The 16,039-nt window shown below is 40.8% G+C and overlaps 1 protein-coding gene across 1 annotated transcript; it reads right to left on the bottom strand.

Annotated features, from left to right (window-relative positions):
* Positions 1-703: 703 nt before the first annotated feature.
* On the bottom strand, positions 704-2,019 carry LOC128444385 (uncharacterized). The gene has a single exon (XM_053426859.1). The coding sequence runs from the start codon at positions 1,766-1,768 to the stop codon at positions 866-868; it is 903 nt and encodes a 300-aa protein (XP_053282834.1). The 5' UTR covers positions 1,769-2,019; the 3' UTR covers positions 704-865.
* Positions 2,020-16,039: the final 14,020 nt, after the last annotated feature.

Raw genomic sequence — 16,039 nt, 5'->3', positions numbered from 1 at the left:
GACCCCCTTTCTGTTACTTCAGTGATTTCAGTCACATGATTTGTCCATGCTACACTTCTGGTAACAGTCCTGTTGACTAGATTTTGTTGGAATAGGAAATAAACAGACTGAAGCTAAGGTGTCCCACATTACCCAAATTCACATAGTTACAAAGTGTTTGAGTTTCCTTTATCATTCTTGTTAAATTTCCTGAAAAGGAATAAACCAAGAATTAGCTGAACCGAATCTAAAGGTATTTTAAACTAGTTAAAACTCGTAACTGTTGAAAAATCTCCTACTTCATATTACAGAAATAAAACAAAAATGAATATTGGAAAAATATTCCACATAATCCAGATCCACACCAAAATGTAATGGGTTATTCCCTGAGCCATACTGCATCCTTCCAAATTTTGTGGTAATCCGTTAGTTTTTGGTGGAGGTAATGAGCCACATGAGTCACTGTGACATGTGTCCTCATGAAAACACTGCAGTTTATTTTTAGCCAGTCAAACCTGCAGTCGGAAACAGGCACTGAAGAAACAAAGGTGTTGAAAGTACAGTTACCAATAAATACACAATTTACTTTTTGTTTTAGAAACTAAACTCTACACTCTCTTGTTGTTGTTTTAGTAAATGATGTTGACAAATTCAACTTAATGTTGTGAGTTTCAGACAGAGTGTCACAGACACGATTCAGGAAGTTAGGAAGACAGAACAAGACTTTGTTTTTTCTATTTGTGGTCTTTAATAAAAATACAGAATATTTTGCACTGCACCATCAATTTTTTACACAAATCTTTTTTATTCTGAAATATGATTTCGTCACATATTTATAAACATTTAACCAATCACTCCTACACAGATATTGATACAGCGGTAAAGACTAGGCAGGATTAAAATGCAACTTTACGTTTTTTTCTTTGTCGCTGAAAGTTTCTGGAGGGAGACACATTCCGTTTGTTGTCTTGGTCCTCGGCTTCGGCACAGGCGAAGGTTGTTGTCTCTGAGCGACGGTGGACAGCTGCACAGGGCCGTTTCCAGGCTGAGCTTCGGGCAGAGGAACGTTCTGGTTAAATACTCTCGGTGAAGGCTTGGGGCTCGGGGGACGAGGGTTCTCAGTCGGGTTCATGGTCTCATAATCTGGGCTCATGGAGTCCAGCTCTAGCTTGTTTAGAGAAAGCATTCTGACGGCCCCTTTCTCCCTGAGTCCCCTTTGAGTCTTGTTGCATCTGTTGTAGAAACATAATACGACGATGATGACGATCAAAAGCAGAATCAGACTCACTCCTCCTGCGACCGCTGCCACAACAGTTTTGGATTGAAAACAAAGCAAATTGGGTGGTGACGGTGATGGACTTGTGCCCGATGGACGAACAGCGTCACTGTCTTTGTTAACAGTGCTGGACTTGAAGTCAGACACATAATTTAGTTGAGGTTTTGACACATTGTCCATCACACAGAGACGCCATTGTTTAACCAAAATACGGTTTGGAGACAACACACTTGCTTCGTAAACACCTGCACTGGAGAACTGCAGGTTCTTCAGCTGAAGAGATCCGGTTGCAGAAACGTCCCCTGACTCTCCAACAGACACTTTGCCTTGTCTATCTCTGAAAAACAGGGTCTTAGTATTGTGATCCCATCTCAGAGAATGTTTGTTAAGCAGTCCATTAAAGTTAAGAGGCAGACTCCGATCCTGTCCAACTCCACCATAGATATCACATGCTTCCTTTGCTGCTGAGATGCTGATGAATCCAGACAGAATGATCACAGCAAAACACGCCATGATAACCCAGGGGAGCCCAAGATGTCCCTTCTGAATGATGACAGGATATTTGTGAGGAACGATCAATCACTTGAGCGTTAAACTATCCTTATCTAATCTACTCAAGCGGTGATCGAGATGCCGTCCTGTGAAGATGAGAACTCACACTGGCGATCCAAAATATAAGTGACAAACATCAAGAGAAGTGACTCTTCAGCAGGAAGGAACATCTATTAGCCAAGAGTCTACTTTCAGTTCTCAGAAGACGACTGTAGTCATGTGTCAACGTCCACTTTCCGCTCCTGTGTTTCAATAACATGTGTTTAGAAATCTGCGGCTTATGTACGTAACTAACGAAATTATTCCAGGCTTGAGCTGATGGCCAAAGTATCGCTGAACACCACATGACTTTTACCTCTATTTTTAAAAACACATGAACTAATGTGTCCTCCATAACTCATACACAACAATAATAACAAGACAACATTTAGATTATTCACTTTGTGGTTTATTACTTACTATTTACAATAGTAACAAATACTCTAATACAAGTTTATAAGTATTCAAAATTAGATTTATGAGCATCAAAATAAGAAAAAGCTAAATAATTTAGCACATAGAATAAAAAAGGCATATACCATTTGAGTGATTGACATTTTTTTGCCTATGTCATAATTTATGTGATTATTGTATTTTATATATTTATTTTACATAAATAATCAAGTACTGTAACTTGAAGCTGAAGTAGATAGAGTAAAATATGTCCCTCTGAAATCAGGTTTGTTTTAGAATAAAGTCAAGTGTTTGTTGAGGAACTGGTTTGCACATGCCACTCAAAACTCGGCCTGCCAGTCAGACTCTTTCACTCCTGTCAGAGCTTACTGGTAGAACTATGAGAACATCACCAGTATTTCCACTGAGAATTACAGCAAACAAGCTCAAACAAGCTAAATGTGAACCAGCCTGTAAAGTACCTGCCCAGTCTGAAAGTGACTGGGGTGGCTGGGGGGAAGCAAGTGAAGCGGCGGAAATGCAGATGTTTCCCTCAGGAGCTGATGATTCAAACAGAACTAACACAAACAGAGAAGCAACAAGAACAAAAACAATGGTCAGTGTTGGGCATCTGCCAGGCGGCCACAGACATGATGCTCATAATCTTCTGCTAGGAGGCAACTCTTGTTCTCTGAGCGTTCAGATTTGATTAAATGCAGCTTTTATTCATCCTTTATGCATCACTTTAAGCTTTAACCCTACATCTAGCATCAAACTGAACACAATTAGCATATTCTGTTTATATATCACTTAAAAAGAGACAACATGAAAAATAAATAAATTTTATGGCTTAATATGAGTTTTGAAAACAAAACTCAGTCAGCAGATCACCGTAGAACATTTCATATATACAATATACACAATGTTGAATATGGATTTATTGAAAAGGATTAAGGTAGTATTACAATGGACTGTCAGTCAGGTATTTCCCACGTTGGCTTTTCCATGATTTAGCCTATTTATCGTTTTTTGTTTGTCAAAGAATACTGATGATTTTTTTTTGTCGGATCTAAATAGATTTAGTCACGAAACAATGAGAGGCCACCCCCTCGTTTTAATAACTGCTGTAAACACTTTTCTTTTGATGGCCTCTGCTGAGCAGCTTAACTAAAGAGTGATTGTGCTTTGTAATTGGAGACAGTGGTGATTCTGTCATTTAAAATTTATATCACATTATTCCAATATTTCTCCTTCTAAGCCATAGTTGATTTAATTTTAAAGATTTAGTCACATTCTGACCTCTTTTGACTCTGGTTTTAATCCCAAAATTCTCGAAGTTTAGTTAACTTCAGCTCCCTTAGGTATTTCATTTAGTGTGTCTGAAACTTGAGTGAACATGTTGTAAAATAAACAATTTACATTTGAATGCAGTCCAAACATCGCAAGCAAGTAAACTTTCAGTAAATCCCTTGCAGCGTTTTCCAGTAAACCAACATCATCCCATAACTCATGCCATCCTCAACCAACTCAACACTGTGTCTGTAACTGCGTTGGCTCAAGCTCCACTGGAATGAGTTCATATTACACCCCACAACTATAATCTCATGCAATTAGCAGTGATTCACACTCTTTGTGCGACTCTCAACACCTTCAAAGATACCCACAGCAAGAAGAACACCTGTTTCTCTCGGGTTCACCATTATTACACTTTTTCCTCCCCCGAGGGAATAGATTGATGTAAAATGTTAGCTATTCGGAGGAGGGCTGTATCCAGAGCTGAATGCAATGAACTCCTAGTTAAACAATTTGTAAAGATTGTATCTGCCATCAGACAGCAAGCTCGAGTTTTATATCACAGCCGACACGAGCCTTGTCTACACTCGACACCTTTTTTGATCAAGGTGTGCAACACCAGTGTCATTTTGCAGAACCTGGCAGCAAAAACAAAACGTAAACCGAAATGCAACGGGGGTCGTCAGCTGGAAGTTTCATCACCCAGCTTTTTACAGTTTCAGCATTCACTGCAGTTTGTGTCAGCACAACCGGCCGAAGATAAATGAAGCGAGAAAATGAAAACATTTATCTTTCTTTCATAGTGTAGGTTTCTATGTTAAGTAATGATCCATCTGGTTCCTTTTAAACTCTGACAAAACAAACACATTTCAATAATAAATCACTGCAAATTATGAGAAAATTTGCACAGACATGTACATGGACATTTTGGATTACTAACTTGAATACACACCTCAGTGTTTTACAGGACATTTTAAATGTTTTAGGACAGCTTTTTTTTGCTTCTGTGATTCAGCACTTTGTATTTTACCAAAGGAGGTGGTCTCAGTACGGACCAAACAGAACCATGTTCTGGTTTATTTGCTGTATGAAAACACTTCTTTGGATATTTTATTATAGACTTTTGACGCGACTTCATGGGGGTTGACACGGCATTAAACAATAGAAGAAGAAAAAGAAGTGGAAGCGGCTGTCAGGATTGCTTGTAGTCTTTGCCTACAACAAATTAACTTAAAAAATTACGAGGGTGTTCATTTTGCTGCTGTTAATACCATAATAACTTTATTCAAAAGGGTTAGTGTTAGGGTCTATAGGTAGCAGACGCGAGTACAGATGACAGGATGTAGGTCAAACTAAATTCTTTAAATTCACTAAATTAAATGTGAAACAAAGGCATGCACTTTGGTTGTGACTCTCAGGTGTGAAAACTTCCTAAGAAGAAATCACTGACTTTAAATTTCACAATGAGGGTACTTACATTTACAGGAATTGGATCAGTTCTCATAAAGTGTGCTCCTCTTTCCTTCCACAAATAGTTTGTGACTGATCATTTAATATTAATGTGAACATTCACAAACAACCTCAGAGTAAAGAGTCAGAACTTTAACCTCAGAGAAAGGGTTTCCTTTCAAATTCAACATACTGGAGCAAAGTTAAAACAATGAAAAAGGCATCAATAAATCTTAAAGACTTTATTTTTCAGGGAACTAAATTAACTAATGTAAGCATGATATAATCAGTGATATAATTACCATCATTGTTTTTCTTGAGAGGAAATATATAATAACAATATAAATATACAGTACATTAGTACAGCAGGTCACATCTGGTGAAGTAGTTCAAGAAAACAACTCAGTTCCCTTCTGCTCTTGCAATTCACTGTTTCCTGTCCTCGTCTCATCTGCAGTCTTTCCTCACACCAGAAGGACGAGTTACTGAAGGGGAACTGAGCTGCAGTGAAGACAAACTACTGTCTGATGACAGAGATAAAATGTGACAGTGTCTTGTGTCAGGATAATATTTTCTAAGTCCAGGATTCAACTGCTCAATAAAATAGGCTTGGTTATCCTCACATTAGTGCATGTCAATGTTGTAGGTGCCCTTGGAAACTTTAACCAGAAGTAAACTAAATTATCATTATTATTATTATTATTATCCATTACATGTCTTATGTATTTACTTAGTTCATGATGACTGCATTTATGGCTGAGGTCAAAATGCTTCTTTCAGTCAGTATTTTTCCCATTGTCCGATCAAGCCCAATCATTGTATCATCCCTCCTAATCCCCTTCTGTAACATGCCCTGTTAATTGGCTACAAAGTAACGTCTGAATAGACCGGGCACGGGTTAATTGGCCTCAGTTCCTGGTCCTCGGAGCTCTAGAGCCAGGGCGCCCATCTGCCTAGCTGATGTTTAATTCAGGGGCCCAGATGGAGGCGTAACAGCCTGACTGTGAGATCCCTAAGTCACACTTCCACCAGACGTGGCTGTGGCTCAGGATGGCCTCGAGGGGATGAGGGGGGGTCTGGGGACTGGCCCCTCCTGCTCTCCAAAGTCAATGTAATCTGAGGGGCAGTGATCGAGTCAAGTGCTGTAAGCTTGAACTGGCAGGAAGAGGCTTCGTATGGGCCTAGTCCAAACAAACATTAAATGCGCCCAAATCATTGATACAATAGAACTGCCACGATCAGTAAGAAGATGATAACCATCCATCCATCAATTATCAACACAGTTTATCCTTTGAGTGAAGCTGGAGCCAATCCCAGTTAACATTGTGCGGATCACAGGGCCAACAATCAGACACAAAAAACCATTTACACTCACATTCACACCTACGGTCAATTTAAAGTCAACCTAACCCCAATCTGCGGGTGGGAGGAAGCCAGAGTACCAAGAGAAAACCCACACAGACACGAGGAGGTTTAACTGTGGCACAATGCCTGGTCCCATGTTATCTGTCAAACTAGAACAAACACCAGAAAGTCGCGTCACTCATCTACAAACATCTACTGCATATTCACATGTACAGAATCTTTTAATAGAGATTATTATGGCTGTGCCTTGAGACTTAGGGGAATAAAGTATTTTAGATTGTTTTCTGTTTGAAAAAAATAAAATTTATTGTTTGGACTTTAGAAACCTCTAAAGTTGGATCCATGCTTGCCCCTTGTCCTTCAGGCCTGGAGCACTGTCAGATAAATCCAACGGGAAATTGTCCATCCCACCAGAAATGTTTACCTCCAACTTGGGTCCCATCCAGGAAAATGTTCTCTTTTTAAAGAAGATTTTCTGCTCGTATGAAAGATTTGCTGTCAGCACAGACTGCTCGGTCTGTTCTGCTTCTCCCAGTTTGAGTCATTTGAGAAGTATTTCTTTCATTTGGCTGCCGTGTCCGTCAACATGCTCAGTGTTGTGTCTGATTTCCATTGCACTCGTGTCCTAGTTTGAGAAGGAAACTTTGATTGGGAAAATGTTGTCTGTGTTGCACAAGTAGGTGTGTTGAGGTTACATGGAAGTTGTAAGAACTTGGTTGAGCCTTATTTGTCTCCGAAAGTGCATACACATGGAACTGTTGTTTCATTGCAACTGCAGGAGTATGTCATGGCTGATTTAGATGAGAAACAAAAAAACAAGGGAAACAATTTGCTCTACTTTAAACTCAAGAGAGGAATCTTGTGTATATCATTTTTATTTCCCATCATATCCTGTGTAGCTCCTTTATATCCTTCCTTTATTCCCCCTTGCTGACATGATGGCATGTTTGAATTCTTTAAATGATCACAGTCCCTGCAAGTCAAAGTCACTCCCACTTCCCCCAAAATGGCCACAAAGACAAAAGCCAGACCTTTTCTTTTGACAGGGTTCAGAAGATCACAGTTTATATTTCCTCTTGCATTACATGGGACTCTAAACTGTCTGGTTTTTTGGTGGTGCTGGTGGTGGAGAGGGGGACACTGTGCTTCAAACACAATAAGAGCTGGGGCTTATCATCTCTGACTGCTCCGGTGCCGCCACTGAGGAGGAAGCTGCTTATATCATCTTTGTTTTGCTCGGGCCCAGCTGTTTTTGCTCACAGGGTTGGACCAGCTATCTGCAGAGGCTGAGGATCTTTAATGTGCGCATGGAGGCAACGCTTAGAGGGGAATCCTTCTGGCACCGATGACCCACAAACCTTCCTCCCATCAGCCTGCTGGAGTTCAAGTTTAAACAACTGAAAAGGATTGTTTTCGTTACCCTTTTTTACGGCTGCAGGGCATCTGTTCTCTGTTGTTTTCGTCAACTAACCAGCAAAGACTGAGGAGGATTTTTGAAAGAGATGTTTTATGGCTGACCATAAGCTCCAGTTCTCCATTAAGTTACTGTTGTCTTGTATAATTACGTCCAAAATCGGAAAGTCTACAGTTGCAACATGTCTCAAGTTTACACAAAGTCATCCCTTGGAAGTAACTTTCCAGTTTTTATCAAAACAAGACTTTTAAGTTGAAAGCCAAGCCCTTAAATTCAGTTAAAGCGAAGTTTGTTGCACAGCTGGAGAGAATGAACAAACACTTGTTTTCTGAGATTTCATCACTGATTATGTCATTTGTATTTGCCTGAAGGTTATCCTGTGGTCTGCACATTCCCCTTATGATGAATCACCAGTTAATCCTCAGCAGATGAAGCATCCCACTTGTTCCAGGATCTTTCCTTTTTCTTCTTCTGAGCTCAAAATCCTTCCAAACCTGAACGTTATGACAAAACCCATCCTTTTGCCAGGTGATTTTGATGTTGAATTCCTTCATTGACAAGTTTCTGTCTTCCTCCTCCTTTTCTGTCAGGAGAGTTCATGTTTTTATATCAGTTTAAAGCTCTTTGTTTCACTCTTCATTGCTTTTGTTGAAAACAGTTTGATTTTCTCAGGTTCCACTGCAGCTTGGCTTTGTCACTTAAACTTAGGAAACCTGATATTTGTAGATCTTTTTATAAATGGTGATGTTCAAGGTCTCAGCAGCTTTTATAATAGAAGGATAATTAGACGCTCAAGTGATTTTGGTACATGTGTACGCACAGTAAAACCTTGTATGTGCTAGTGTGAATCCTGAGTTTTTTTCTTTGTCTTAAGTTACAGCTTTGTGACTTTCCCTACTGAGTTTACAGATAATGGTGAGCAAACAATGTTCTGCTCCCCTAGGTTGAGCCTGTTGATTTCGGGTGAAAAATATTTTAGGATTAAGGAGTATAATTTTCTAATAACATGTTTGTTCAGAGGGTTATGAATTTCACGGTAGACTTAAATAAACCCGGTTTGAAATCTACCCAATCTCAGAGCTGTAATTGGTAGCTTCCTCAACTCGAACCCAAACTCATCCTTATGTTACCCAACAATATACTGGATCCATCTATGTCATGTGATGAAGTTAAAACATTCAGTAGCTTTTAAAAAGCAAGAGTTTAGCCAAGCATTGGGTTTAGCATTGGGACGGGGGGTTTATTAATTGAAGCTTCAGATGTGCACAAATCAGCACAAGCACACTCGGAGCATAAGAAACAAAAGTGGCTGTAATAAAGTACAGGGGTAGATTCTCCACCAAAGTCTCTGAAGCAGGGCTGCGGTAAACATGCTTCACAGAACCTGATGTCTGGCAATACCAGGAGCTACGTTTCTACGTCAGGCCATCAATCCTCTCTTCTGCTTCCTCCTGGCTTGGATTAAATCATATGAAGAGAAGATGCCATATTCTGCACCTTTTTTGAATTGCTTTCAGCCTTTCCCAAGATGTGAGGAAAGATCAACAAATCAAAAACCTTCTCACACCCATTATAGCTGTTGGTCAAGTCGCTGAATGTGACGGAGCAACAGAAAGACTACATTCTTGGTTTGGTGATGTGGCTGCAGGAATTTCCGAATGTGAGACCAGACAATTTGTCTCAAGCGATGCTTGGGTGTGGTTTGAGCTGAACAAATTTGTGCAAACTGCCATTTACATGCAACAAATTCTTCAGCAGAGGGGATAAGCCAAAAGGAAACCAATTATTCTTCGAGTGATTTTTCTCCTACCAGTGCTTTGAAGTGTGTGGCAAGTGTCTGCTCATGTCTTCATTGTGAGAAGGACAACAAGGAGGGCTCTCCAGAGATTAGTCTGTATCAGATTCAACATTCAACATTGAACAGAGGTGGTGGACTAGTGGCAGAAACTTGGACTATGGGCAGAAAAGGTCTCTGGTTCGACTCTGGTTCGACTGCACGAAGAAACAACAAAAAGACGAACCTGGATTGATCTGTCCAAAAATCCAAGAGGATTCTCCCTACCCTGTCTAGTGCCCCTGAGCAAGGCACCTCACTCCCCCAACATCTGCTCCCCGGGTGCCGTACATGGTCGCTCACTGCTCTGTGTGTCCTACACCAGATGGGTCAAAAGCAGAGGTTAAATTTTCCTACCTGCATGAGTATGTCTGTGCATGTGTTTGGGACAATAAATGCATCTTAATCATCCATCAGTTAAACTGCGGCAATAAACCAAGCCTTTTTGGGGTTTTATTCTCTCAAACTGACAAGCACAAGATGTGATATTTTTACCTTCCATGTAATTTAAAGCGGACGGATGGACGGAGAGATGGACGGACGGAAAGACTGACAGACGATCTGACGGACAGACTGATGGATGGACAGACGGACGGATGGACAGACGGAGACGGCAGACCCTGGTGGCAACAGGAAATGTCTTGATTTTTGAATGTCTTACACTTGGATGCATTCCTCTTCATCCACTGACCGCAACCATGTCAAAATGTGTCTATAGGGAGTCAAGACATTGATAATGTAGGCATAAGATTACTGTGAGTTTTCATCAAAAGCCATATTAGTGACTCGCCATGTCACACAAAATTGCTGTAACTTCAGTGTTCATGCTTCAGTCTCTCTCAATCTACATGTGTGTAACAACAGTTACTCAAGTGAGCTGAGACAATTCATAGGAAATGTCCCAATTGGCCATAGGGCCAATTTTGACATTTCTTCAAACCGTGTAAACATTTTGAAGGTTCATCCACCTACTGATTCGCCATGAAACAGGAAGTACTTTGTTAATCCACTCTGCATTATCTAACCGGCCCCCAAATTTTGACCCATGATCACAATCCTGACCTGAACAGCTCCATATATTAATATTAGTGCAGGGTCATAGCGCCACCTACTGATCAGTGTGAAAATTAAGTTTTTTGTAACATTGTCCAATTGAAACAAAATTGCTCACGCTAAATCAGAGCCCCTACCTGAACAGATCTATTAGTCCTTATTTAATAATAGTGGTGGTGCCACCTATTGGCAACAGGAAGTAAGCTTTGTTTTACAGCTACCATCGAATTACATCAAATTTGTGATCTGCAATTGATAGCGTTGACCGTAATGCACAATAAGCTGGCAAGGATCGATGTCTCGTGACGGACGCAGGAAGTGAAGCGTTTATCCTTGCCCCAGTGCGCAAAACGCATGCAACGTGGAGACGTGTGGCCGCTCACTGATCGCTCACTCCACCAACCGCGACAGGTCCCGAGTGGCGTGGGCTCGGCCCTGTTCAGTGCTACAACGTAGACCTAGTCATGTTTTTAACCTTTTAAAATCAGACTTCCTTTTCAATGAATGAGCTTTAGAAAATCCAAAATACTTTTCCCAGATATTTGAACCCAGACAGATTTCAGGATCGTTAAATGCTGAGGCTGAGATCGCTAAACTTTGAAAGCAAAATATTTCTTCCCTTGAGCACATGGAATTTCCAGATTGTACACACGACCAAACACAATCTTATTTACTTCTTATTCTTCAAAAACATTAGTTTATTTATAATGAGGCATCTGTGTTCTGGTGGTGGGTAAAGTTGAAATACAGAGGTAGGTCCATTTACCGTTGGTAAATAACAAACCGTGTAATGGTCTGATACACATAGCATAAGTTATATTGCAATTGCTGCCATTGGATGGACTTGCATGTTTTGAATCTAATAATAGTTCTAATAAAGGAGGGTTGCAGGGGGGGAGAGAGGGGGAACACCCTGTCCAAGTCACCAGTTTATCCCAGGGCTGACATGCAGAGATGAAAGACACTTACATTCACACCTACGGTCAACTAGAGTCTCCAATTAAGCTAACCCCAATCTGCATGTTCATCTTATTGGAGTTGCTGCCACTCCACTCTGTGGTACTTGCTGAATCAAAACACCCAAAGAAACCAGGAAACATTAATAACTCTGCTCTGATAATTGAGTAAAAGACATTCATTTAAGATTAAGATACATTTATTTGTCCCAAACACATGCACACTCATGCAAATGTAGGGAAATTTAACCTCTGCTTTTAACTCATCTGGTGCAGGAAACACAGAGCAGTGAGCAGCCATGTACGGCGCACGGGGAGCAGATATTGGGGGAGTAAGGTGCCTTGCTCAGGGGCACTAGACAGGGTAGGGAGAATCCTCTTGGATTTTTTGGACAGATCAATCCAGGTTCGTCTTTTTGTTGTTTCTCCGTGGAGACGAACCAGAGACGAACCAGAGACCTTTTCTGCCCATAGTCCAAGTTTCTGCCACTAGTCCACCACCTCTCATGGCAGCAAATTTAGTTGCAGTCAGTATCGCAAGACTAGTCATTGCAGTGAAAAGCATAGTGGCATAGCTAAAGTCATTCATGGGCATCAAACACGTTGTAAATACCAATTGTGGTACAGTCACACTCAAAACCTGAAGCGTACAAAGCATCCTAACTCAGCCAAGTTAATGCAGCCAAGCTTTGGATTAATGCAGAGCCTACACTGCATCCTAAACATGCAGACGCCATTGTGAGCATTTACAATGGCGACCTCAACTCAGTCCTTGTTACAACCACCAACATAATGGATTAACCCCGGAGAGAAAGCTGTAGCAATTGTTTCTTTCTAACATTGCCGATTAACACATAAATGAAAATTTGGTCGGAGAAGAGCATGTCGACCAAATACTCGGTCAATCAAACGGGAGAGTGCAGCCCTACTAATTAAGCAAAAAGGGGGAACAATTAATCGAAGCCAACCAATTTGACCATGAGAGTCTATATGAGACAGATTTATTGAGAAGGACGGGGGTGGGGGGTGCAAAAGAAAAACGATAAGCCCATTTTAGTCCTGTGTTGTGCAAGGGGGAGACTGGGAGAATTTCAAAGTCAGTTGTACCTACAAATCAAAGATAGTGGGCGCAATAGTAAATCCTGTCAGAGAAGAGCTGAGTAATGTGACTCCATCTGCCCTGCAGTGGAATGCAGCGTTCTCTCCGATAAGAGTGAGGTCCCGCCGTAACGCCTGAACACGCCATGGGGGCAGAGGCCTCGGAACGATTGCTGATCTAATGATATGCTATACTTTACACTTCTGCCAAAATAGAGGGGGAGAGAGACAGAGATGGAGAAGTCTGAAGGAGAAATCCCCAATTTAGAAAAGCTGCACAGCAGCAACACAGAGAATATTTCAGGCTAGAATAAAACGTCTGTTGGCAGCAAAATTGTTTAACTGTAGCTTCAGACACTTACCAAACCACCCTCAGTGTATTATGGAGTAGATTTTCGATTGAGGTAAGATGAGCACTGCCATGATTCTCAAAGGAAAATCTTGATGGAACTTTGCCTGCCATTTATAGTCAAAACTAATAAATTGCAGAAAATGAATAAAATCCCACTCTAATCCGGGATAACAATGAAAGAAAGGCCAGCAAGTGTTTCACGTGACCACTTTCAGCGTTGGCTCTACCAGCCAAGTACAGCTTACCAGGCGCAGGTAACTCAGAGTTCAAGAATAATCTGGGGATAGCAGAGGTTTTAGAAACGCTTAGCTTGCTTTGTTTGTGAAAACATTCACAAAAGCCTTGACACAACATCGCCTATGGTTCCAAAATCAGCCTCCAGCGTCTGAAAGTAAATTTGTGTTTGCCCTTGGAAAGTGTTAAGTGTAAAAGACTACAGCTCCAGGCAAGCAAATACCTCTGTACGATGACTCGAGGTCTGTGATGGTGGATATGGCAGATGAAGGAGCTTGTAGATCCACTATAACAAAGAGAGAGCCAGCAAACAGATGGCATTGTTGATCCTATATGAAACGACTGTACTGGACTGAAGATGTGTATTCAGAACCATGATTTCTTTCTCTTTTTCATTTACATAAATAAAGTTTATGCCTAAGTGAGAAACTTGCTTTGGCGTTTATATGGGAACTTTCTAAAATGTTGCAACTTTTCACTAGATCCAGATTTGTATTTGGATCAGCACCAAATGCACACACTCATAAATATCAGCCGTCTAAAGATGCTCGATTTTTTTTAATTGAGATTCATGAAGATCAATGACAAGGTCGAAAAACAAATGTTAAAAGAAAGTAAAAAGAATTCCCAGATCTGTCCCTTCATCCAGATCCATAATTGAATGTCTTATTCCTTGACCCGCACCACATCCTTCAATCCAGTTTCTAGTTGAGCCTTTGTATTTTTGTCAGTGGGTATGCAGTGTATTTCTGGGGATATTTTGGTCTAAACAAGTAAACCAAGAGTGAGCACTCCTGTCTTTCATTCTGTTCTAAGGTGTAATCCTACCTTGAGTCTTGAGTGTTCTTAATGAAGATGTCTGCGACGATACAGGCGGCTGCAGACAGGGATCCTTGGTGAGTCCGAGTGAGATGGACGCCGTGCCTGGTCGGGCTCTGAGATCATGTCATCTTCAAGTGGTGAATGTACAGTTTGCACAAACTTAGTCTCAATATAGTCTCAGGGTTTTGTTTGATATAACGTGGTACAACTTGGTTTGAATTCAATTATGTGAATGTCGCCCTGAAAGTTTTGCTGATCCATGTTCCAACATCTGGCGGTTCAACAAAGCATTGTTTGAAAGTCCAGATTGCATGTCCATATTGAAAAGCCAAATCTGATGTGACTGAAAAAATGCTTACTAGGGTTCAGCTCGATTTTATGAAACGTAGTTTTAATGTGGATCCAAATTGACATGGATAAATTGAGCGTAATCGTACAAACAGGCACTTACTAATTGTCCCTCTTCATGGATTTGCACTCGGCACACACAAAAAGGCACACATGGTTAAGTTTGTAAGAGAAGTGGAAATCCTCCCAACGGCTGTTTCAGAGTCTGTTCGATAAGATGAAATAATTCAACAGACGCTTTGTTCAATTCATGCAGAACCCAAAAGACTTTTGCATGAAAGTGAATGTATTGCATTGAAAAACCTTCGATCTTTCCCCAGACATGACACATGTTGCAAAATGTTTCCCCAAGCGGTCGCTGATAAACCGCTGTCACAAAACACTTTTTTATTTATTTCCCATTTTGTCAAACTGTCAGCTTTTGTGGCTTCTGTGGAAGACCCGGGTAAAAATAGAGCTATTATTTACATTTTTCCTGCCAGTCATCTCACAGTTGTGACCTCAAGCAAAACACTGTGGGTATGCTCGCTGCCTGTTTGTTTCCTGGTGATGTGCACCGCACAAGTGCTCAGGATGAGGATCGATGTTGCCCTCGCCAGCTGAAAGCAATAACCAGGCGGCGGGTGGAAAACACTGTAGGGTCTGAACAATTTTGTGGCATACTCAGACCCGAAGAGAGTGTTGTTGATTATGTCAGGGCTGCGTATTCACGGACAAACAATGCTGAGTTGGAACTTTCACAGATTTACGAGAGTCTACAGATCTTACCCAAGCATATTTAGCAGAAGAAGCAAGCTCTATGAGCTGGTTCGTTAGCAAGAAGAATTGGCAGGATGTCTGTAACTCTACACAGCTGGTGGCACTTTCAGATCCAGTCCACTCTACTTCGAGTCTTGAAGCTGGAAACAAAAAAACAGACAGAAGTTTTTCTTCTTCCTTGTTTTCACTCTCCTGACCCAGTGAATAAAGAGCCATTTTAACACTGACCTGATCCTCACCACTCTAGTAAAAGTCACATTTTATCAGGCTCTTAACAGAAGCTTGGCCTTTTGATCCTTTCCACTTCCCTGTTTACAGGTATATCGACCCTGCGCTGACCTTTCCTAACCCTAGTTCACCTCAAGACCAGGGTCAGGAGGGGTAAAAGGAAAAGATAGGTCAGAGGTTATTCGGTTGATTTCATGCTCTAATTAAGGCTATCACACACACATATAATACGACTGGAGACGGGGGAATCTAAAAACAACATTTTCTTTGATTCTTCCTCCTCAAGGCTCATATCATAGAATTACCTGTGGCCCTTAGAAAAGTCACCATGCATGTAACTGTAGCTTTCAACTAAACACAACAGATCAGTCATACCTGGTCATCAAAGGAGCGGTGACCAGGTATGACTGCTCCAAGTTATCTGATACAAGGTTGGTTTTCGTCTGCTCACATTTGAAAGTATTTAGATCTGTTTATCTCCAAATAGGCATTTAAGAACATGTGTAACAGTTTGTAAAATTAAGAACAAAATGTAGAAATGATAAAATGAAATTGAGGAAACAATGATTTCATTGTCTGTTTTCTGTAACAAATC

Source organism: Pleuronectes platessa, chromosome 7 (genome assembly GCF_947347685.1).
Source record: "Pleuronectes platessa chromosome 7, fPlePla1.1, whole genome shotgun sequence".
In the NCBI taxonomy this organism is placed as follows: Eukaryota; Metazoa; Chordata; class Actinopteri; order Pleuronectiformes; family Pleuronectidae; genus Pleuronectes; species Pleuronectes platessa.
Note: the sequence above shows the minus strand (reverse complement) of the source record. Positions and strands in the feature narration are given on the sequence as shown.